Source organism: Sinohyriopsis cumingii, chromosome 4 (assembly GCF_028554795.1).
Source record: "Sinohyriopsis cumingii isolate HCF-2022 chromosome 4, ASM2855479v2, whole genome shotgun sequence".
Taxonomy (NCBI): Eukaryota; Metazoa; Mollusca; class Bivalvia; order Unionida; family Unionidae; genus Sinohyriopsis; species Sinohyriopsis cumingii.
In genome coordinates, this window is record NC_142964.1 from 6,091,550 (window position 1) to 6,118,744 (window position 27,195).

Genomic DNA, 27,195 nt, shown 5'->3' on the forward strand with positions numbered 1-27,195 from the left:
ACCTATCTTCAGTTGTACTGTGATTGGACATTGGTCGAGACAAAATCTCAAGTTCAAACTCAGCTTCTAGCTTATTATGGTTTCCAGGCCAGGATTTAAGCTTCTAAACGAGCATGCGTTTTATGGCTTCAAGACCAGGGCCAATGCCACTTATAAAGAAAGACACGCGGGGCCCCGAGTGGCCGAGTGGTCTAAAGCGCTCTTCGTTACGGATCACTGCCATCTCACCTCTGTCTGCGGCGGTTCGAGTCTAAGATTCAGCCAATGTGGGCATGTGAGAAAGCTTGCCAGTAGCTTCTCGTGGGTCGGTGGTTCTTTCCGGGGTTTTCCGGGTTCTTCCTCCACCATTAATACTGGCCGCCATGTATAGCCTATCGTGCTGAAAAATGGCGTTAAACCCCACAACAACAACAACAACAAAGAAAGACACGCTTTGTGCAGGCAATAGATCTCACAGAAATAAAGAAATATGAACGATAGTACAACGCACGTTCTCCCAGTGCTAAGGTACATATGTAGAATATGGGTGACTGCCATTAGATTTGGGCATTTGGTGTTCATCTGTGAAAGCTAAAACTGCAATCCGATTAATGACCGACTGGCCTTCTGATACTGAAGTACTCTGCCTTCTGTCTCACAGTCTACTTTATTTTTACAAGCTTATGTTATATTTTGAAATATGCTGAATAATTGTCACATTAAGTTGTTGTGGTTCATGTTACACATCTCTTTCAGCCCTATGTTCACCAACGTGCTTGTTTGTTTTTCTCGTGTTACTAGACTTTGATGATAAAATAAACGATACATCAAGATTATTTTAAATTATCAAATTTGAGCGTATGTGGAAAAAGATTTTCATATATGTTTTACATATTGCACGCTCACCGAACGCACATTTTTGGACACAGTTTTTCAGAGAAATATTACAAATGTTTGGATTTTACCAATATAAATATGTTAAATTGCATTTTAAATACATTTATAAACGGGGGATGGTGGCTTCAAATATGAATTGGGAAATTTGCCGCTCAGTTGGCATTATTGTTTAAGCAATTTCAAAGAACGAATAATTTTGGCATGAGGTAAGTTCGAAAACCTCAGTGTGTGTTATTTAACATTTTTTTCAGTCATATCGCTACTATGTCTGCACTGTGATAGTTATAGTGACGTCTAGCACTGGGGCATCATGATGCAGACATGTAGAATGATATCCCACCCAGTCAATTATCCTGACACCAGCGAGGCAGCTGTTAATATCATTGTTATGTCTTCGGTATGACAGAGCCGGAAAACCTCGAAGTAATTATGAATTAGAAATCATGCACAAAGTTCAATAAAATGATAATGAAGATAGATATTCTTCAAGCATATATGAAGATATATGCAACTATTGTATAACGTTATCCCTTAAAATTTTAAAATTATTAGAATAGCTTTCAGAACTGAATCCCTCCAAAACAGTCTGAAATATGGTAATTATTTCCGAACTGATTTTATTCTTTGAATTAGATCGGTAACTTATACATTAAAATACTTGACTTATAGGAAGGACTAGTGGCACACTTGAGGAATACTACCTGACATAACTTCAGGATATTCAAACGACAGAAAGGTCTCTACATTGGTAGGACAATACTTCTGAAATCTGACTACTTAATTGATATTTATATTTACAAATATCAGAAATTATTTGATGATAGTCAAAATAATTGGCAATTGGGTCGCCCAATTGTATTAATGAGATTGCTTCCGTGCAAACATCACATCAAGTTCAGAATTTTGCATGACAAATTGGCTCTCCCAGAGAAATAAGCCAGCAATTTAGACAGATTACTTTGATATAAACGGCTGAATTAAATATAAAGAGATAATATTAGTCACAATGATAGAGCTACCAGTAAACGCAGTTAAAGGGTGTAAAGATTATTATCTGTAATTTAGAGGCAAGAGAAAGAAGATTTAAGTGTGGATGCAGGAAATGTAGTAACTATCAAGGGACACCATACTTAAATCTATGTTCTCGGTGTCTTTGATGTTTGAGAAACGAGTTATAAATTATCTCCTAGTTTAATCGACCATGTAGAAGCAAATAATTCTAGCCAACCAGCAAATTCACACATCTTTGTAATGCCATATTAATGAAAACCATGCAGCCAGGTTAGCATATGTGTAGAATTAATTCTCAAACTAAATTAAGCTTCAATGGTCGTGACTGCTAAGGGGTGGGTGATAGGTGGGTGTATACTGCCAAGTTTTAAACTTTTAGATAATATTGACAGATTAGAATGTACATTGAATGATTGTTTTAGTTTTTAAGTTTTATTAACTACCGTTAACTCGAAAGGTGTAAAACGTAAGAAAACTACAGAAAGCAGAATAACTCTTTATCAGCAGTTTAATACTATTTATACCCTAAACGGATGCAAAATTAAGCTGTCTACAAGTGACAATTTTAGTGATGCATAAGATAAGATAAGAATTCTTTATTTCAGGCTACAAAGTCCATACCTCTAAATTAAAATCTAATTATAAAGTAAAAACATTGTAAACATAAAAGAACATATATATCATACATACAAGTATACAGATACATTTAAAACAAATAATTGTGCCATGCATAGTTACGAATGAAATTAAATGGCACATTTAAAGAGTAATTTGTTCCATCTACTAATAATATGAGAATTTAAATGAATGTCAAAACTGTATTTTTTTATCAGTTTAATATTCTTTCATAAATAAACTATCACTGATGTCTGTCTGTCTGTCTGTCTGTCTGTATGTATGTATGTATGTATCTATGTATGTATGTATGTATGTGTATGCGTGCGTGCGTGCGTATGTATGTATGTATGTGTGCATGTATGTATGTATGTATGTATGCATGCATGCATGTATATATGTATGTATGTATGTATGTATGTATGTATGTATGTATGTATGTATGTGTGTGTGTGTATGTGTGTATGTATGTATGTATGTATGTATGGTGTGTGTGTGTGTATAGAGACTATCAAGCATCAAGGTTTAGATGATCAATCTTGGAGGTTTACGGTCTACAAATAGTATCAGAAAACATTTACAAACTCTTAACTTGCCAAACTAGTACATTTTATTTCTCTAACATATCTGAAGGTCATTTTCTTCGATGTCATTCTTGTTTTAAAGATTAAGATCTCACAGTATAGTATAGAAAACACACACTATATACGATGCCCATCAAATTACTTCATGTAATTCATCATACGTTCTCCTTGTTAAGCAGGGTTCAAAAATGAATTCAAAGTTTATAGTTCACTGTCAGAATTCACACAAATTGCTGGTTAAAAAATTGCTAATACTTTTCTCTAGCTACTGGAATCTAGATAAATTATATGCCTATTTTGAAATAAAAATAGATTTTCGAATGATTCTATCTGGTTTTGGCACGTGGATAAACGTTATTAATCTCTGGCTATCAAGTTTATAGTTTTCCTCTCAATTAGCGCCCAGTAGTTCCTTGTGAATATCCCTGGTCAACAGCATGCGGTCAGGGAGGGGTCAGCATTTACATGCCCTGACCACTGTTTGGGTAAGAAGGTAACCGCATGAATTCTACATGAGGAATTTGATACAGAAATGGTTGATGCTGAAAGAAGGACCGGACTGAGGAGCGGACTTAGTTTCACCCGCATATTTTGATACATTTCAAGCTCATTGTCATAACAGATGTTTCCATGATTGATCATCCATTTTGGGACAATTTCTTTTCTCAGCATAATGAAATATCTTCAAGCAGTCAGGAGGCTTTTCAGGGCTCTGTAAACAAAGATGGAGTCGTGAACCTATGCCTTTTATCGCTTCATAATATATATATATATATATATATATATATATATATATATATATATATATATATATATATATATATATATATATATATATATATATATATATATATATATATATATTATACGAAACAAATTTAGTGGCGTATGCTGCCAGATGAAAAGAAAAAAAATTGTCCCTTTTTGTTTTAAGTTCCATTATCAGGTTAATTTAAAAAAGAATTGCCACTCCTAATGAATTTAATATCAAAATTTCTTATGTCTTAATAACCCTTTCATTCCCTGCTCCATCCCAAACTGACATATTTATTTTCCGATAATCCGTGTTATAAAGCCCATTACATAGAAGCAAAGACGTCTTCATGTTGCATTATCGAAATTTTTACCGTTGGACAATTTACGAAATAAAACGTGCGCTGAATTATTTAATCCGTTTGATATCAGGTTTTCTGTGTACATCCTGTAATTCTCCGCTTTTCATTTTTCTGAATAGGTATTCTGGAAATTAAGACTAATTTGTTGATTATTCGTTGAAACATTTCATATCAGCAAGTTTGCCAAACAAGTTTCCTGTCTGACGAGGCATAAAATATGTGCTCTGTATCTTAGCCATTTGGCTGCCATTTGGTTGCCATTGAGTTTAATATAATTGTAGTAACAATCTGTATTGAACTTATCAAATACTTTTTAACTACCAGCGATTCTCTGACTCGCATCCTGTTGTATGTGTACTTGCGTCAAAAGATGTTGATAACTTTTTCCATATACCGTTGTCACAGCAATGCCATTTTAATGCTGATATTGACACTTCATGCAAAGATCAGCAGTTTCTAAGCAAAAACTAATTCAACTTTTCTCAATGCTTTAAAGTTAGAAATGGATAAACTATGAACACGTACAGTTTCATATACCAAACATTTTGGCACTTGATTGAACTATTTCATCTGAGTTCTTTAATCTGCAAAAAGTGGACTCGCATTTTTGTAAATGACATTGGGATCCTTCCAGTCACTGTATTAGAGTAAAGTACTTATTGCAACTAGGTCAGATTGACCCATTTTGTTACGGGTTTACAATTGATATCTATTATAATCAGAAATATATAACTCGGACGTTTGTTTTAGTCAGGTACTATTGTACTGTATGTAAACACACGTATATCGATATCATCTTCATCCTCGGTATGGCATTTCAAACATATAGAAGTGAAAGGGTAAAATTGGACGAAATGCTAAATGATAACGAATAAAATTAGTTCATATTAGAGCACACCTGACTAAGGTATTTGCTTAATTTGGATTAAAAACTGATGTGATTCGATCCGGAGCATTTTAATGGACTAAGAGTGGAAAACGTAGCCTATTCAATGGGTAAATTAGAAGTTATAGAGTCGAATTGTTTAATCTCCATTTATAACAGCGATATATATCTATTGGTTTTCCATAAATAATTTTGCTTGACCAAATGCCAAAAGAATATTTCCAGCTCTCTACACAAATCATGTTCGAAACTAAAGAGTCATTGTCTTTGTGGTGACTTGAGATGGGGGAGTCCGCATTATGCTTGATTATTGCCAATATAAAACATCGGTACAATTAATGGGGTCGGATGAAACAAGATTATTCACAAATTGACTTTTCATGTTTGCAAATGGAAAGTGTATTGAGAATTTAAAATGAAAATTAGGCTCCAAAATTATGCATTGATTAACAATCAGATCACAGAGTAATACTAGATGAGGTATTCAATTTAGGTTTTATTCACTTTCAAGACTACAATAGGCTGATGTTGTAAGAAGCTGATATCATGAAAGTTATTGATAATTTAATATTGATTGACATATATCATAATGCACAAATTCATACTGAGATTTGTCAGTCAATTAAATGTAAATGATTTCTAATGTCAGTAAACTGGTTGACGTTAACAAACTTTTTAGATAAGCATGATTAATCTTAACATAATCTCATCAGTCACTATGACAATTACTCTAATAGTAACAATCATGGGAATGCTTTTGAATGTTTCAATGGATGATGTCCTTGTTGCTGACGGACATCTCGAGACGACATTACTTAAACTGGAGATACTTCGCAATGCGACCGCGAACGTTTTGAGCCTTAAGAAACAAAGGTATATTACAGTACACGGGATATATTCCTATTAAAGTTGCCAATTTTTGTAAGTAACAGTTTTATTTCCAATTAAATATTTTTGACTGTTTTTTTAACTCATTTCAGTATTTCAGAGATCGAAGTTAGTCTAATTAATCGGGGATCCTCGGCTTTTCTCTCCCTGTACTTCAACTGTTCCGATTTTATAACAGACTTCCGGTTGACGAAACTGAGTAAAAGCATACATAATGGATTATCGTACACAGTTAGTTATATGCATTACGAGGGATATCGCGTTGCTCCACTCGCACTGTGCCCTCTATAACGAAAGTTTTATAGAATAATGAAAAAAATGGCCAAGTCATTACAAATTTTACGCAATGGCCTAAAAATTACCTAGGTCGTGAATCGATATATGCTAAAGATGTTAACTTCGTGTGGCTCGCAACACGACTGACCTTTCTGATGTTTTACTCTAAACCCACCAATGCGCATTTACATAAGAAAGTCTTTTGTATTAAACATAAAAAGTATGACATTTTTTCACACACTTATTACTTTAACTAAAAGCTATATAAGTTACAAATGAGAGGAATAATTGTTTTTAGTGTCAGCTCAGCGTTTCGACTGCAAGAACAAAATTAAAGACCTAATAATGTTCCCTACCTTAAATATTTGCAACATGTTTTTGTTTTCTAATGTCATGGTGTTTGTTTTCTGTAATACTATCAGTATATATGTTTTTTTAAAAATATGCTATAGGTGTTGTCTAATGTTGTAAATCGCTTAGAGCTTCTAAAGATTAGGCGCTATACAAAGTTCTCATTATTATTATTATTAATATATTCTAGAGCTGGCCGTGGAAAGTGTACATCATGTGATATCACAAGACCTTGTAATTTGTAACTACTCACTGCAGACCTGCGCTAATTGCTCTCCAATTAGTTCTGCGTAATAAGATACTAAGTAAGACAGACATGTTGGAGAGGTCTGTAGATCAGACATCCATTGGGGCCACTGTTTAGTAATAGATCAACATTGTTATAATTTTTATTTGTCAGGTGAGTCTCTAATTCTGGTTCAATAGTCAGAGCTAGTTTCTGATTCATCTATTTTAGCAGATTAACCTAAATTTCTGTGGAAATTGACCTTGATCATCATCCATGACAATGGCTCTGAATGCTTCAGTGATTCATTCCATCATCCACAGTTCTCATATAACAGAACATAACTTTTTAATTATAAAAAAGAGAAAAAGAACATCGGATCCTCAGAGAATAATATTTCATTCTGTCAAGAATGTTGAACAGTTTCTCGTCGCCATTTAATCCCACAAATGATAAATTAATTACGACAATAAATTATGATTCTAGAATCCGATTTGGAAGTTTCAAGATCCAGTGATAATTATTTTACCTCATTGTTTTAGACTCCCATGAGGATATTAATCAATGAAAACAGACCTTGACAGTACTGACACGCGAAAGCACAACTGTCTAACATATGCGGTGTTTCAGCACTATTTTGTTTCATCCCCCTGCTCAGAGTACGATAGACTGTTTTTACACACCTTATGGGCAATCGTCAAACAACGGTATTAAATGTAAGGCACAACACAGGCGAATAGTTGTAAAATATTTAATCTACAAACTTCATGTAAACATCGACATTTGTTTTCCTTACACAGTAAAACTAACCCCTTGTTAATGGCGTCTTGCATGGTTAAACGAATGTATTTTGATACATAATTTAAATGTATTTTGATACATAATTTAAAAAAGGATCAAGTTAATGGATTAAATAATTCGTAATTACAAACCAAATGTTTATTCATCAACTTATTGCCGAGATCAACATTTTTTCTTCTTCTTAACCCTTTTTCATGTAAAATCCGTATGAAATTGTTCAAAGGATTTATAATTTGGCATCGGACGATGAGTTAAGTTATTCTTATTACCATCTTCGATAAGTGAATGACACAAATTAGTCAAGTCTGGTTTATTGTTTGATAACAATCTTTGATAATTTATGACTTGTTATTGTTATTGCATCAGTTTCAATCTAGTACCGTTGCAGTTAATTTATACTTTTTTTCCCCACAAATTTATTTAAGTTGGAGTTAATATGTATTTTATGTTATTCACAAAGAAAGTTAGAACGTTCTTCAGACAAATAAAGGTCTATTTTGGATCTGATCTATCTTACAAATTATAGCTGGTCAGGGCTGATACACAATCTAAGAAAACAAATCTTCGATTCCGCACCATGTCAACCTGGGGTGAATTTAATGGGGGGAACCCATCTCTCAAGGTATCTGGTTATGTTTACTTAGGGTTATCAGTAACTATCAAGCAGCTATAATTCAATCAAAGCCAATCACTTTGGATCATTTTACCCAACCGTATATCACCCTATAACAGAGATATTGTCTTTACGTAAAACGAACTGATCCTTCAATTCAGTATTTACTTTTTCATGAATAAATGGGTGGGATTCTTTTGAATTTGCATACACTATGAACTCGGATATAATCATTATTTCACAAGCAAATTGATTAAAACTGACACTGTTGCTTTAAATTGGTATGGGTTCTGATCGGATCAGAAAGAAGAATGGTTCAGGGTTCAGGATATGTAAATGCACTCATAGCGTTTTTTAAAATTAATTTAAATGTTTTCTTTTAAGAGAAACTATATTCTTTTTGATGAAAGGACATGATCAGAAGTTAATTTTGCTGTGTTTCATCCATGAAATTCGGCTAAATTTAGTTAATCTAAGTTTACTTCTTGAATATTCACATCATGCTCTCCTTTCCTCTTAATGTGGACTAATACACGGCTGCCATGGCAATGGAATCAGTTATATGTCTAATGTTACTAATGATACAGACTATTTCACCATTCAGATTCGTTCTTGTTCTGTTGAATTTACAGTTCGACCCCTGATAAGTTCAACTTTCTTGTCTGGGCAATATTCAATATAGATATGGCATGGAACAGTGGAAGTAAATGTTCAAAGCAGACAAACAGACGTGTTCAAATTTTCTCGTGCCTGATATTTATCGTATACTATTGATTGATTTAAATTCCTTTAATCGATAAACAATGATTCGATGAACAAAAAATAAAGTCTGAAGTTTTATTTATTCAAATCCTGTTAAAATGAAGATATGACATATTTTCAATGTGCTTATTTTGGGCAATCTTTCGAGTATTCAGTTAACCAAAAGTTAAGCTATCCTTTTCAAACTGAATGTTTTCTTTTTGTAGCTATTCATCATAAATACAAATATTGAAAAGACGGATCAATATGCATGTGTGTGTGTCTTGCCATAGTATTTTGTTATAGATAATATGCATGTATGTGTCTTGCCATAGTACTTTGTTATAGATAATATGCATGTATGTGTCTTGCCATAGTACTTTGTTATAGAGAATATGCATTTATATTTAGGTAAATAGCTGTGTAGTGCACATTTCAAAGCTTAATGGACCAAACTAAAAATACGTAAACAGAAGACTTCGTTGTAATTAACAACCTATGTTAGCAAACAATTTGTTTAAACCCATTAAGGGGCAACCATGAGAGACTTATCGTGCACTCATTACTAGCTGGAATAATCGATTCATATATGCTGAGATAGCTTTTTGAGAGCATATGTTCTGATAAGTTTGTTAAGGATTTTTTTGTACAGGTTGACATTGATGGTTTTGTCATCAAGTAGTGTTGTACTAAGCAACTTTATGAAAACATCTGATCGTCTTCAGGAGATCAACACTGTGTTATCGTTATCATTAGATTTGAGTTGATTTTATGGGGTTGATCATCATATCACACCAACCCCCATAAACTCATATCTCCCCCATAGTGTTGTGGGTCGCATATCCTCGATGCTGAAATATACAATAGCTAAGTTTAACAATCACGGTACATTATCAAATTTAATACTTTGTGATCCTCATAAAATGCAGTAGAAATGTGTGTTATGATGAGTTCAACGTTAGCACCTCTTAAAGATCACAGTACATTATCAAATTTAAACCTTTATGATCCTCATAAAAAGTAGTAGAAATGTGTGTTATGGTGAGTTCAACGTTAGCACCTCTTAATGATCACAGTACATTATCAAATTTAAACCTTTATGATCCTCATAAAAAGTAGTAGAAATGTGTGTTATGGTGAGTTGAACTTTAGCTGCTCTTTAATTGCAAGATGTTAATGAGCACAAACTCATTGAGGGTACTTGTACCTATCAATATATCACGCAATTAACTGGATTTTTAAGTTTTAAAAAGCCAAACAAAACAAAAACAAATATTAATGTGTGCATTAGAATCCTGAAATTGTGAATCTGATTTTAGTATGCCTGAAACTTGTAAACGCACACGGTCTCAAGCGATGAAGTGGTAATTAGAAGTCACTGAAAAAGCGAAATGTGGAACTTTAATTATTCCATAGTTTTGAATAGTTAGAAACACCTGAACTTCGTGCCTACTGCTTCAGTGCATCAAAACCCTTGATCGGACTGCTTCTGTGCATCAAAACCCTTGAGCGGACTGCTTCAGTGCATCAAAACCCGTGAGTGCACTGCTTCAGCGCATCAAAACCCTTGAGCGGACTGCTTGAGTGCATCAAAACCCCTGATTGGACTGCTTCAACGCATCAAAACCCTTGATTGGACTGCTTCAGTGCATCAAAGCCCTTGAGCGGACTGCTTCACAACACACGGTACTACTGGTATGGAATCAGCCTGGAAATGGATGAACCTTAAATAGAGTATATATGGGTTAGGCTGACCAGGATTGGCTAATACTGTAAATTATGTTGTAGGAAAAAGAATCTTATCAGAGCTTATCCTAATTGTAAGTGGAAAAAAGAGACATTGTTTTATCGATGTAATTTCAGTCCTTTAACAGTTTTGGGTTGGAAAACTCGTTACTAAAATTAGCACCTGACTCTTTGGTGAGGAATTGAAAGCACATGTTTGGAACACATGCAGGTCCAAAAAATGCCGCGGTTCATATCCTTTCCTCTACACAGAAGCTGATATCCAGGTCTCATCTATACTGATAAATATAGGTTTGATCATGAGCACTCAAAAGTTTTAAGTTATTGAATTTTTAATATCATGGTGTTTGCATAGGTTTACTATGGGAACTGAATTAGTACCGTGAGTCCTTCAGCTGAAAAAAAGTGAAGAGAGCAATTTCTCTCAACTTGTACCGTTTCGCTGGTTGCTTACAATTGTTCAAAGATAACCTATGTCTGCGGTACAAGTTGATAGAATAAAACAAATAATCAAACGGAACGATTTATACCTAGCTGACCATGTACAGACAAATAATACAAATGATAGACACGTATAATGTAATGGAAGTAGCCCCAATTTTGCATAAAAAGTAACAAAACTTCAAATGTTTTGAGACCGCTTTCCACTACGTCATTCTTACTGGACGAGAACATCACAATAGGAAATGACTGCCCACTGTATACTCACCCCATCAGCTGCATATCATTCTGTCACAAGCAATGCCTTTGTATCTCATACATACCCCTATGTTAAAAGTTTTCTCCTCTTGCCTGACACCATGCAAATTTCTAGCTGATTATAGATTAGGTGAACTAGGTCTTCTATTGTCATGCTGCCACGTGATCAGCGTCATCACGGGAGATTTGGTCTAGAGGCAGCATGGGTTGTAATTCAGGTCATCAAAAGCGATTTGGCCAGGATACGTGGTCTTAAAGGTATAATCTACGCAAATTAATATCTTGTTTACACTTAATTCATAACTTGATACAGCATTTGTGCTAAGGAGAAGGCATCATTCTGGTACCAATTTGATTGGTCATAAATCCACATGATTACGAAGATAGACCAGGGATGCCTCATTAACCTTGTAGGCAACACTTGGATGTTGTTCAACATGATAATATGTTATTATGTATGATTGATTAAACATACAGACGTCTAATGTTGTCGGTATAAGTTGGCTATTAGCCTGCCATTGGCATTTATTATTTGGTCAACTTTCAATGCAAATTATTTAATTAAAAGACATTTTATTGAATAATTTTCATCGACTCAGCTGCACTGGTTGTTCTGTGTTGTCAAGGTTGTGGTTATGGGTTGCAATATAAGACGAACTTAAGAGCTGAGATAATTTGGTTCACTTTTGACTTAGATACCAGTTCTCTGTTTAAATAATTTGCAGCGTAGTGAAATGTCAACACAAAGTGTTTCATTGGAAGAAATCATGACTTGACCCCGAAAGTTCAAGTAAATATCTATTTAATGATTCAAACATTTGTATTTGCAATAAAATAACAGTGTATTAATTCATTCACATTTGACTCTAGTCTTTAATTCTGATACATGCATGTCCAAATATAATCCGACAATGTACTTTGACTTACCCTGGTAAATAAAATCATGTACTTTCACAGACCAGAAAGTTGAGTGGTCATGATATTTTATATTCGACAATAATGATTTATTGTATAACTTATTTCGCCGTTCTCACTATACGTAAGGATGTCGGATAGATAATTAACGTATATTAATGATCATCATTTCAAGAGTTTTTTCAATCCTCGCACATTTTTATTTCAGGGCTTTATCCTTGTTGTATTTGTTTTAAAGGACTCCGATAAATACGTGCTAATTGTCTACAGCTACACATATAATAAAAATAATTTATTTCTCAAAATAGTACAAGAATATATACAGTATTGCATGGAAATTAAATGATAAATTCAATTGTGTCACGCTGACGCAGACCAGTGTGGAGCTCAGCTGGCATTGTCTTGGAAAGGCGTCAAGCAATTCCTGCCTTTTATTTGTCTAATCACTTTGAAAGCACGATTCTCTTGAGCTGGGAACCCAAGGATATTTGGACCCTCCCCTGGGAGTAACATTGGATCCCCTACAGATTTTGTAGTCCTATAGGGTCCCATAAAGACCTCAGTCTAATTGGGTTTATCACATTTTTATCAGGTTATAACACACATTGATACATTGGTGAGAAAATGAAAGGCAGTCTTGCAATGGATTGTGACAGTATCTTTTTATATCCAGCATCACTCCCTCTTTCATTCTGCTTTATTGATCAATTAAGAAGGACTAGAATTAAAGTACTCTTTCTTGCACATCATTAAATTCAATTCTGATCTCAATTGGTCAAAAAGAATATTGAAGTAAATGTAATTCAGCTTAATTACTTTAGAATGTGAAGCATATGGGAAAAATTTGGGTCTAACTGTAAGCTTGTTATTGATCAAGCCGAATTCAATTCACACTAATGATTCTCCCAAGCCAGCAGGAAATGATCTCCTTTTATAGCAATTAAAGATTAGCAATATGTTTTATAACTGTTTTTTGAATGAATTTTTGGAAAGGCAGTATCAATAGTGTCCTCTTGTATTTCGCTTAGTGTATGCATACTTAAGCCTTCAGTTTGTTGACAGAGAATTAACTTTTACCCAGAAGCGTCTACGTTTTTATGTATAATAAACTATAACATAAACACGCTAAAAAAAACCACCAAAATATGTATGACAACACGCTAAAAAAAACCCACCAAAATATGTTGACAACACGCTCAACCCTCCCATACACACACACCAAAATATGTATGACAACACGCTCAAAACCCCCCCCACCAAAATATGTATGACAACACGCTCAACCCTCCCCCCCCCACACCAAAATATGTATGACAATACGCTCAACCCTCCCCCCACAAACACCAAAATATGTATGAGAATCTTCAACGGCAATCTGAGCACCCAAAACCAGTTTCAGAAAATGTGAATTTCAGTCCCAATTAAAGATCAACCATCGACATTTAGGTGAAACTAATACAAGAACACAAATAAGGAATTATGAGTATTACGTTCTCTTATAATATGATTATAAAATATCGAATACTGCTCAGTATTATGCAGTCATGGCTATGGGACTAAGCCCCTAGCTCCGGTCAGACTAATTTCGAATGCAAGAAAAAGGCAGGATCAATTCCATCATACATATTCAACTCGTCTAATTGTAAATGTACTGAGTTGACCTTCCACTATATTTAGCATTCATTATTGTGCATTTAATGACGTTTGCTTCTCGTTAGATTGGCCAAATTTGAGTTCTTCGGTCCATAGTGTCTAATTGTTGGCCTCTGTGTATACAGTTAGAGACGTCGTGTTAAATGCATTGCCCCCTTGGGAAATCTCATCAATTCTCGATTCGATTTCTTCCATTCAAAAAGATCTTATAATTACAGCAAATAAGCAAAGCCAGATGTCTTTTCTGTCTTCATCCTTCCTATTAAATGGACAGAATCGTCTATTCACATAACACCGAATGTTTTTATTTAGGTCATATTAATTAATATCGTAGAAACACGAATATAGGCTCAGTTAGAGAAAGCGCATCTTGATGGACAAGCGACAACAAAAATTTTGTTCCCATAGGAATGTCTTCTAGAACGATAAGACAAAAGATGAATGCTGCTTGCAATTACAAAGGATCCGATAATTTATATTTATGATGAACAGCATCTCATTTAATTCCTTATGATCCAATGCATTAGCAGATAGTTGCATGTGCTTGAAGGTGATAATTTATATCTTCAGGGCCAATTTAGAGCCTAAGTGCGTTGAACGCTATGTATAATATGCATTGTGGAAATGAACTCGGTATCTGCAAGTCGCAATCTACCAGCAATTACATGGGAAAGCATTTATTGTCAGAGACAATTATTAGATTGATTTAATTTTGGTGTATTCAAATTAAAAACAGTTGTCAATATATTTATTGTAAGGCTTAACCATTTTCTCTTAGTACTTGTGATCGTGCAATGAACATGGAGCTTTGGGCAATAATTTGTTTAAATTATTTTGGAGACTCAGTATTATCTTGAATAAGTTCAGATATTTTGATGATATAGAACTGTTTATATGCTGGTTAAGCTACTTGCATGGCATAGCATGAAACATTCTTTCTTGAGGGTAGTAAAAAGTCTGTGTTAGCATTTGTTCTTTATTAGCTCTACTGGTCACACGTTTCTGCTCCTAACGGAAAGTTATGTTGACATCAGAGGACGTATGATGTCTAGTTGATCCTAAATGAAAATGGCGGCAATCTTAAAAATGTTGTTATCCCTAATTCTCCTGTTCGTTAGCACCAGATAGTTAACAGTACTCCCTCTAAAATAGTTGAAGGACAGCCATAAAACACTTTACACGCCCATTTTATACCATGGTCTATTTGGTCCCAAGTCAAAATGGTGCCGCTCGTACATTGCTCGGTTATTGCATCCACGTTGGCAATTTTGAAAATTTATCGCTACTCCTCCTGAGTAGATGGTCATATCAACATGGTTTTCACGAAAAGAATTCGTACGATATCTAGGTGGTTCTAAATGAAAATGATGCTGATCAGATGGCCAATATGGCCATCAGAGGGGGCATCTTGAAAATCTTTTTACTGATGCTTCCCTTGAATGGATGATCATATCAACATGGGGTTTTCACTCAGCGTTCTTACGAAGTCTAATAGAGCACGTGAAAATGGTGTCGATCTGCTGTACAATATGTCTGCCACAGCTACCATCTTGAAAATAGTTTCCTCTCCTGGAAAAAATATCATATTGCTATGGGATTTTCACCTGAAGACCTCTTGTTATGTCTAGTTGGTCTAAAGGAAAATAGTGCCGATCTGATGTTCGATACGGCTGTCAAAGTGGCCATCTTGAAAATCTTGTCGGTGCTACTTATCCTGAATGAAAAGTAATATTGCCATGGCGTTTTCACCAGAAGACCTTTTTTTATGCACAGTTTGGTCCAAGATGAAAATGGTGTCGATCTGATGTCCACTTTGGCTTCACTTGATGCCATCTTGAAAATATTATTGTTTTTACTGAATGGATGGTTGTATCAACGTGGATTTATAAAAATACTAAACAGCATCTTATTATGTTTAGTTGGTCCCAATGGTACCATTCATACATTCATTCAGTATACCTGCCACAGTGGCTGTCTTGAACATATTGTTGTCACTATTTCTTCTGAATGCATTTTCATATCAACACTGAAAGATGTCTAGTCTGTCGTAAACGGAAATGATGCCAATCTGACTTCTAATAAGAACTCAAGAATGGCCATCTGGAAAGTCTTGTGATTACTTCTTTTAGATGGATGATCATCAAAAAGACTTCTAGATGGATGATCATATCGACATTGTACGTCCACCCAAAGACTTCTAGATGAATGATAATATCGACATTGTACGTCCACCCAGAGACTTCTAGATGTATGATCATATCGAGATTGCACGTCCACCAAAAGATTTCTAGAAGGATGATTATATCGACACTGTACGTCCACCCAGAGACTTCTAGATGGATGATCATATCGAGTCTGTACGTCCAGTAAAAGATTTCTAGATGGATGATCATATCGACATTGTACGTCCACCCAGAGACTTCTAGATGGATGATCATATCGACATTGTACGTCCACCCAAAGACTTCTAGATGGATGATAATATCGAGATTGTACGTCCACCCAGAGACTTCTAGATGGATGATCACATCGAGATTGTACGTCCACTAAAGATTTCTAGATGGATGATCATATCGACATTGTACGTCTACCCAGAGACTTCTAGATGGATGATAATATCGACATTGTACGTCCACCCAAAGACTTCTAGATGAATGATAATATCGACATTGTACGTCCACCCAGAGACTTCTAGATGTATGATCATATCGAGATTGCACGTCCACCAAAAGATTTCTAGAAGGATGATTATATCGACACTGTACGTCCACCCAGAGACTTCTAGATGGATGATCATATCGAGTCTGTACGTCCAGTAAAAGATTTCTAGATGGATGATCATATCGACATTGTACGTCCACCCAGAGACTTCTAGATGGATGATCATATCGACATTGTACGTCCACCCAAAGACTTCTAGATGGATGATAATATCGAGATTGTACGTCCACCCAGAGACTTCTAGATGGATGATCACATCGAGATTGTACGTCCACTAAAGATTTCTAGATGGATGATCATATCGACATTGTACGTCTACCCAGAGACTTCTAGATGGATGATAATATCGACATTGTACGTCCACCCAAAGACTTCTAGATAGATGATTATATCGAGATTGTACGTCCACCAAAAGATTTCTAGATGGATGATCAGATCGACTTTGTACGTCCACCAAAAGACTTCTAGATGGTTGATCATATCGAGATTGTACGTCAACCAAAAGACCTCTAGATGGATGATAATATCGACATTGTACGTCCACAAAAATACTTCTTATTGTGTCAGATTGCTATAAACAAAAATGGTGCCATTTTGATATCGAATATGGCCACCATGACATCGATGATGAAAATCTTGTTATCGTTGCTGCTTCGAAACGGAAAGTCATTTTATCGTTGGGTCTCCACCAGAAAACTTCTGAAGAAATAATACCTTACCCTTGAATGAATTCTCATACATTTAGTAGGTTCAGACTTTCACGGGTAAAGTAATAATTGGAACGTAGTATGATGATGTAAAAGCACAAATTTACAAAATCCTATTTAAACGTTTGCTTAATCTCAACTCCATTGCTTCATTGAAAACCAGTGATTTAATTGTTTAGGTTTCATAAGTCTAAATAAAACATACAGACATAAATATTAATTGCTATTTATTTATTGTCAAAGACAAAATCCTAGTTTCTGAAAACAAGGGCAAGGTCAGGTTAGTTCCATTTTAAGCAAAAATTTTATTCCATCTTTTCCGTCAATATTAAATACAATGCTTTGACAACAAACAACCGGCAATTCTTCATTGTAGAGAAGCCAATACCAACTAGTGTCCATTTTCTATTGTCAGTCCACTATCACTGCTCAGCGTAGCAGAGAAGAGACATTATCAAATTTGTCAAATAATTGTCAAGCACTTGATTCTGAGTATCTGACGCTATCACACAGGATTAAGTCAATAGACAGCGTATTGATTCAATTGCCACCTTCATTGGCCTCATTGTGAATTTATCAAAGTGACATTGAGCCGAACAATTTTCTAGTCAGTTAAAACCCTCATGCAGAACTCCATAAAAAGGCCGTGGTTTACAGTGGGCTTAACAAAGCTAATGCTGTCAATAGGACATTTTTTTTATAGCTCTAGCTTTGAAGTGATTCAGACGTGTTAAATTCAGTTTGATATGAATTTGTAATACTTAAATTCATTTCTAAAAATTGTCACAACTATTTGCATGTATCGAGAGGAAGCAAAACTGTATAATAACGCCGTGCATTTTCGTCACAATTAATATTCATTGCAGATAGATCGATAGAAAGAGAAAGTTGAAAAGGACGATTTTAAACATTTTCATTGCAGGTAGATCGATGAAAAGAGAAAGTTGAAAAGGACGATTTAAAAAAATTTCATTGCAGGTAGATCGATAGGAAGAGAAAGTTGAAAAAGACGATTTTAATAATAGTTAAACTAGATTAAATAAGTTTTCATCGGTTTGATGGGACAAATTAGTAAAATATTTATGACTGATTCTGCCACTGAGACCAGACACGTTTTATGATTTGTGGTAATTAACGAAGCCACAAAATATACAACGAAATTCCGGACATACCACAAAGACCTCTAAATTATATACGCTCCTTATACATATTGAGATACATTAAACTATATTTGGAATGTGGAAGTGTATTAGGTAGGGTAATACAAATTCAGTCTTGTAGTATTGCTTATTTCTATGTCGATCTTGTAGTATTGCTTATTTCTATGTCGATACGAGATGTTTGATAGACATATCCTATCCATAATGCCACATTTTCCTTTCTTCCAAAATAATAGTGTATTTCTCAAAGGAATTAAAACTATAGCTGAAATAAAAGATCAGAACGTAGGTGGCTTGCGGTTTATACTACTACTACTACTGTTGCTGCTGCTAATACTATTATTATTATTTATATCGATGTTTTGAAGATTTTTAAAGTTTGCATGCGTATCGTCAAAACTGTTTCTTGGAAAAATCAGTCTTATATACTAGTTTATTAAATATATTATTCAGGTTTTCGTTGTAAATAATCGGATTTCATACCCCAAGGTCAAAAATCGATTGTCGACTTTAATGCATGCTTTAATTCAGCTTGGTTTTCACAATATATTGCTGCATTGGCTCATATTGTATTTCTTTGTTATCATCTCAGCTAATAACATCGTGGATTGTAATCATTAATAATTGATGATATACCTTGTCAATTTGATAGAAATCACCATGTAAATGTTCATAACACTGATTCTGTTAAGATTTCTGATTCCCACGACTTCTATTGACTAATTTGGCAACGGCACCAGTATTGCTTGTTGAATAATTAATTAATTACACATTTGATTTGCAACAAGAATCTATTGGGAATGACATAAATGTTACCTTAATCAAATGAACATTTGAGATAAAACAAACTGATTTTATCATTTGGTGGACATATGGCATGACAAAGCTATCTCAACTTATACATATTTTAAAGCATATCCAAACCAGATGTAATTCAATTTGATTTAAATGGCTTTTATATCCCACCTAGACAAATGATTCAATTGATTAAATAAGATCATACTAGCAAACGTTGGAACTGGTTTTTAAACTACATATATTATTGTTTTCAGTATCGGAGATAAGCTGTCACCAAACTTGGCTCATGCACGAAATAAATTCATATTTGACAATGAACAAACAGTAGGAAAGTTTGCATATTACCGTCGGTACTCTTTTATAAGTCAAATGCACACAACAAAAGATCCTGATCTGCCGTAGCATAATACGCCTGCAAATCAGGATATATGTTTTACTAATTACTTCAATCCAACTACACAGACCCAGAATTGCCAGCTCGTTGTGCAACGGCAGATTTGGATTTTTGCATTTTGAAGTTGGACTCATCTTATAATCGAGTACATACGGTGATATAAAACTTTCGCTGAGTTAGCTTTCGTTAGAGAATCATGTATGTTTCTGATCCCGTTATATATGTGAGATTATAATGGCAATGTATACCATTTACTGACGTTATGTCAATGATCTCATTTTTACTAAATAATACAGAAAATATCTGTATATTTTGAGTAGATGCAAGGAAAGATTTCACGAAAGAAGTTGAAACATCATATTGACACTAGTGGCTTTCGAATGTTTCCGCTTTATGAGTAATGCCTTTTAACTACTACAAACGTATATTGTATTATTATTATTACTATTATTATTATTATTATTATTATTATTATTATTATTATTAGTAGTAGTAGTAGTAGTATTAGTAGCAGCAGTAGCAGTAGTAGTAGTAATAGTAGTAGTAGTAGTTGAAGTCGTAATAGTAGTAGTAGTAGTAGTAGTAGTAGTAGTAGTAGTAGCATTAGTAGCATATATTAAGGTAAAGATCGTTGATTTCAATGAATTTGTGTCTCCTTTCTGTCAATGACATTAACGGCTGCATTACTACATCGCAAACAAGAAGTTCAGAGATTTACAATATTTTTTAGGATAGCGACTTTGTACAAACTTTGATTTTACATAAAATGCCTCCATTTGTGCATTTTTTTTATTTAAAATTGCAGACTGTGTTCATACGAAGATGATTTTTCTTCTTCTTTTTCGTTACCCCATTTCTTGCGCGGATTTTTACAATCAACATTGATCGGTTGTGGATATTGAAGAAACGTGAATGAATGGCCCAACAGACTTTAAAGAGTAACATCATTCAATTTACTTGTAAGAATTTTTGTCTATTTCTACATTCAAATGTGAATTGTTGGATGCTGATAAGCTAACAGTGTATTTCGGTAAGAAACGGTGCACCCAGTTTTCGATAGTCACTTAATTTTGGGTGTCGATCGACACTAATCAAAGCCTGGTTTCTCCATCGTTTATATACATGTTTATGATTGCGAAGACGATCAAACATAGCTAGTTAAACAATTGTATTACTTTATGTGATCAATAGTTTTTCAGGACAGTCTCTTCCATTTTGCTGGTCGACTGCAATAATACCAATTAACAAAGAATACATAAACACTAAAATTGTAATAATTCTTTATTTCATTTTAGGAACCCCTGTGAACAGGATCCCCATTATGGCAAAGCAGACCTTAGATTTGTACGAGTTATTCAAGTTGGTAGTCTCTAAGGGTGGACTTGTGGAGGTCATCAACAAAAAATTGTGGAGAGAAATCACAAAGGGACTGAATTTACCCTCATCTATCACTAGTGCAGCATTCACTCTCAGAACACAGTAAGTTTAATGCATGGTATTTCATCTTACAGTAATTTATAACATTGTTTCAGCATTAATATTGAGTGACATTTTCACACAAGATTCTGAAATATTTTTCGTTGTTTAAATTGCTTAAGATAATGTAGATGTGTTGCACTGCAAAACATTGCATGATTTACACGATTTTGGCGCTATATAGCCTTGCTCTGCTGGTGTGCCAAAAATTGTAAGCTAAAGTTAATCAAGACTGTCAATGGCCACGTACTTGTCAGCTATCGTATCTCACCAAACCGCTAATTTTTGACCGTGCCTCCTTCATATTTTATTTTATTAAAGTATTTTTTTCTATAATCACATTCTTTCTATTTATATAAATCTCTCTCTGTACATTGTCCATTTAATGTAGACAATATGGGAGATCATCTTTCATGGTAAATAATGTATCCTTTTAAAATAAAATTATTATTATTATTATTATTATTATTATTATTCAAAATCTTTATTTTCATGACACGCAGGTTTCACAAATTACTGATAGTCAATATATAAATAGCTTATACATGCAGTATGATGCTCTTACGATATTATATCAATAATATGCTTGCAGATTTTGTTACCTTGCTTAAACTTATATAAGTTGTTCATCAGAAATCTTTACCAATTTAGATATTTGCATAACGTGGTCGGCATCATAAATTGTGTTCACCTTACTTTATTTCATGTTTGTTGGATTTATAACTTTTTTATGTCTTCAAAGTTGATGTGAAACTTAGATCTTTAAAAATATATATTTTCCAATTGATGTTTTCTTTTTGACTGGAATTACTTCAATATTATTGTAATCCATGTAATTTAATGGGGAAGTCTTTTTTGTTAAATCATATAGTCAAAGGGTTGCATCAATACATGCGACGACTGACTGGAAGAAAAAAAAGTAGATAGTTGGTTAAATACTACGTTATCTATTTGATATGAAACAATATTAACTGTAGTAGTATAAAAATGATGTCTTCACGATCAAATCTTCGGCGCACCGACCCTCCATTGCTTGTAGCACTGAAAATGCTATATATGTATTTGCAGGTACATGAAGTACTTGTATCCATATGAGTGTGAAAAACTCAAATTAAGCTCTCCCCAGGAACTGCAGTCAGCAATTGATGGAAACAGACGTGAAGGTCGACGGTCTGGCTATGGCTACGACCTATCGCCAGGCCCAACCCTTATACCGCCCAGCCACCCAGCACACCATCATCTGAATGGCGGCCTATTAAATGGCAAGTTTAGTCCCCAGGCTCAAGGTATTGTGGTTCTGATACATTTGAAGGTTCTATGTCCCACCTGGTATAATATCGTATTCGCACATTTTTTAACCTCTAATGACACTAATTTATTTCCCTGTCGTGCATGTTCTTTTAAATGGCGTTTTATTATTATTATTATTAGTAGTAGTAGCAGTAGTAGTAGTCATCTCTCTGCTGGCTGTGCTTATTTTAAAACAAACATATTGCAAGAGTAAATTTCTCAATTTATTGCCGTTTCATTTATTTTGCATAAACGTTTAAATTTTTTGTAGAGTGCACAAAATTGTTTGAAAATGAACCTTATAATTGTATTAGAACCAAACAGTATCTTGTGGTGGAAGAGATTGTTTGTCATTTTTTATATACATGTATTTGTTGTCTCTTAAGAAATGTACGTACATATGTTTGGAAAGTTTTTGTATCTTTATTCTCTTGACGTCACAATATGCCTTTTGTTAGGTGATCCAATCCTAACCATAATAAAGTGAAATGAAATTGGTATAATATTTACACGCACATTCCAAGCTTCTACTTCTCTGAATATCTGTATGTTATTTTGTCAAAGTAAACTCAGAGCATTCCTACAGAATGTTACAATCTTGTATTGTCCTTGAACATGTTTCAAATCAATGTCGTTAACACCTTTGTCGTAACAACACATCATTTTTCGGCATTGTGCTGGTCACATGACTAACATATAGGCTTGTGTTTAAATGTATGACAGTTATCTGCACAAATGCACTTACTTTAGGGAGATTAAAAAAATCCAGGACCTTCATTGTTCATATTAAGCAATTGTGAGAAATAATTATTTTAAAGCTCTGATACTCCTTTAGATTTGTTTCTTTCACCCCCATAATGAGATTTCCTAACTCACACAGAAATACGTATACATATTAACTTTCCCTCACACAGAAATACGTAAACATACGGACTTTCGATAACTCACTCAGAAATACGTAAACATATGGTCTTGCGATTGGTTAGTTTTCGAGAGTATTATAGCACTTGGACTCATGATAAGCCATAGCACTAGGACTTGTGATAAGCCATAGCACTAGGACTCGTGATAAGACATAGCACTTGGACTCATGATAAACCATAGCACCAGGATTCAAGATGAGACTTAACACTAGGACTCAAGATGAGACGTTAGCACCAGGATTCAAGATGAGACTTTAGCACTAGGACTCAATATGAGACTTTAGCAATAGGACTCAAGATGAAACTTTAGCACTAGGATTCAAGATTAGACTTTAGCACCAGGACTCAAGATGAGACTTTAGCACTAGGACTCAAGATGAGACTAGCACTAGGGACTCAAGATGAGACTTTAGCATGTGGACTTAAGATGAGACTTTCGGTGCTGAAATCCTAAGAAAAGACGTCATGACATCCGTCAAAAACATGTAACACATTATATACAGATACATACATCACAGCTATTGACACTTCCCCTACATCACAGCTATTGACACTTCCATTACATCACAATTACTGACACACCCCCTATATCACAGCTTTTGAAACTTCCCCTGCATCACAGATATTGACACTTCCAATGGTTTTCAAATCTTATAGTATTGTCAAAGATGATTCATGTTTACATTACGATATATATGCTTGTACGAACGGTTTTCACGATCAGTGAATATATATATTCCGCATAGTCTTCATTCAAATTAATTTGTAAAATTACGCGTTTTATATGACGGTATTATGGTGTAATATTGATGGATTTTATGTAACGGGGACACACACACACACACACACACACACACACGTATTCATACAAAGCAATGAGCAACAAACCAAACCTTAAGATGTGTAATACTAGTGCTATATATGTTCAAGTTTAACATAACTCGCATGGAATAAACTAACCCAGATTCTACATAATGCTATATTAGTACAAGAAGAAAAGATCATAAATAAAGCATACAAAATAGGAAGTTAAAAGTATGCAAATTTTAGCTTTTCCATTAGGTTACTATTACAACATTTTGGGCATAATGTAGCACATGAAAATGGCTTCTTTTATATCAATGGCTTGCTCAAATGAGAATGAACTAGTAATAATTTAGAACGCTTGTATGTTATATATGATTCAATGCTTATTTCATCGTTGACCGTATGGTTTGTTACAGATTATTCAATATTTATTTCATCGTTGGTAATCTATATTTAATTTAGAATTCGATCTTGTCTTATTTGAACAGATCGTCGATCACCATTGTCGAGTCTACAGCATCTGTGGCGACTTCAGGCACAACAGCTATGTAAGTGTACACCTATACATAACATGCCGATTTAATCTCTTCCTTGATTTTCATATCACAGCAATTTTATGTCAACGCTTCCAAGGTGTGAATCCCATGTGTAACTGATTGAAGACCAGATCTGAATTACTTCTTTGTACCGTCTTTCAACATACGCAGGTGGATTACAATTAGTGATGATATCGGGTCTTCAGTTCAATGTATAAAAATCTGCATGATCAAGCGTCAAATAATCTAATATCTTAGTATACCATATCGAAGTCAGATATAATAGGCGATGATTCGTGGCCTTGTTTAACTTAGATTTATCAATGGCTTACGATCATGCCTTGGAGATTCTAATATACGAGTAGACCATATCAAAGTCATATATAATAGGCGATGATATCTAGCTTTTGTTCAATGTCATATTGATCAAAACTATATGAACATGCCTCGAATACTCTTTAACGTGACTATAACGAATGTCTACGTTCCAGAACGAACCCTTTTAAAATCAGACAAAACTTGTTAAGTAAAGGTAATTTGAATGTAATTTACTTTGTACAAGTTTACCTCACTAACATAACCCATGCAAAAGTTAGTAAGTTGCACGTTTTAAATTTTTGCCGTACGTGAGTTAATACATCTATAACAACGTCACACACACACACACACACACACACACACACACACACACACACACACACACACACACACACACACACATATATATATATATATATATATATATATATATATATATATATATATATATATATATATATATATATATATATATATATATATATATATATATATATATATATATATATATATTTAAAGAAACGTATACCGTATACCCTTATGAAATATCAAGTGGTAGCATTTTACTTACATATTGCAAGGATCGTATTTACTACCCTGCTTTCTATTAGGAAAGTTAGGACCTCGAACCTATATAGATATATTATACATAGACCATATTCATCAATTTGTTTGGATAGTAAATCTTTATAAAATACTGCACAATAAATTGTCATCTGTTGCCGTATATACTCACTTATACGTCGAGCCTAACACAAGCAACAAAGATCCTGATCTGCGTATCAGAGTGTTGTGGTCTATGTTGTTTTTTCTACTGACAAACGGCACAGATCCAGATCTGTACAGGTTGCAGTTAGACTCGTCTTATAAGCGAGTATATACGGTAAGTAAAATATATCTCAGTCATTTAAGGTGCATTTCGTATACACCAACATTTTTAGTTGTTTTTTTTTCTGCGAACTTTACCGTACACTTGTTGTACAAATATAAATGTTGTTGATGTTGCCTCCAGTCTTATAAATCTATAGGTAATTTCTTGATATCTAGTTCTCCATTTATTTTCATTTTTGCTACCTTCACCTGTATAAAATACGTTGCACCGTAATTAAGCTATTTTCGTATCACTTTGTGGTCTATGATATAGGGTTGGCCATTGTATTTATTTTCCCCACAATGACCTATTAATTGGTCGGAAAATAAAACACGATTTAAGAGCAACTTCAATCCATTCATGGCAGTAAACCCGAATATGCTAAGTGTGTTTCTTAATCGAGTCATTATATCAAACTAGTGCTTTGATTAAAGTATCAATTTGCCCCATTTACAAGTCAAGAGCTCTATTCGGAAATTTAAAACGGAAATGAGTTTTAATCAAGGGCACCAGGCAATGGTAATCTTGAACAGAAGATGGCAGAAAGACAATTGCTGAATAGCATGATGCGACAACATTTTTCTTATTTCTTAATCCTTATCTCTTTTAACATCTGATATTTTCTCTTCAGCTCCCACTATAAAGTGCTATTAAATAAACAACACTATCGTAGCTAGACCTTATCGTCGCATAACACGACGTCCCTTAGACTAGTCCAAATTATAGACCTTACGGGGAGTAGCTCGGTTTAATAAAAGATCTCTGAGATTTAAACAGTGTATTGTTGTCTGTAGAATAAATCTTAGTTTCCATATATTAAATGTCATTGGCTTCAAGATGTTCCTCAACTCGAAAGGAATAATTTGTAATGTATAATTTGGGTGTAACTTAATCTCCTGATCCCATAAACACCCTGCAAAGTTCTGCTTTTGAACAAGAACCTGGTTATTTGCGGGTCGTCAAGTGAATTATTATACATCTCACATTTCACCGCATTCTATCGAGGAGTAATCATTTGAAATAAATTGAGACATCTAAGAGGCTCAAGTGAGCTATTGAGTCGCTGTCCTGAGTGTACCTCTTCTATTACAAATGTCAGGCTGTGTCAAAGTGACGCTGTCGTGAGTGTACCTCTTCTATTACAAATGTCAAGCTGTGTCAAAGTGACAGCTGTAGCTCAGTCGTCTGCCAGCTTCGA

General features: G+C 34.3%; 1 protein-coding gene across 2 annotated transcripts in view; it reads left to right on the forward strand.

The window, feature by feature from the left end:
* LOC149800572 (AT-rich interactive domain-containing protein 3C-like) overlaps positions 1-27,195 on the forward strand; it is a 59,921-nt gene that overhangs the window by 19,539 nt on the left and 13,187 nt on the right. Inside the window, exons 4-6 of one of the 2 annotated variants that reach the window (XM_089954517.1) lie at positions 21,072-21,255; positions 22,321-22,538; positions 24,761-24,820. In XM_089954517.1, coding sequence (XP_089810643.1) covers positions 21,072-21,255; positions 22,321-22,538; positions 24,761-24,820 — 462 coding nt within the window. The remainder of the gene's footprint in view (positions 1-21,071; positions 21,256-22,320; positions 22,539-24,760; positions 24,821-27,195) is intronic. The other variant, XM_089954518.1, reaches the window with a different exon arrangement.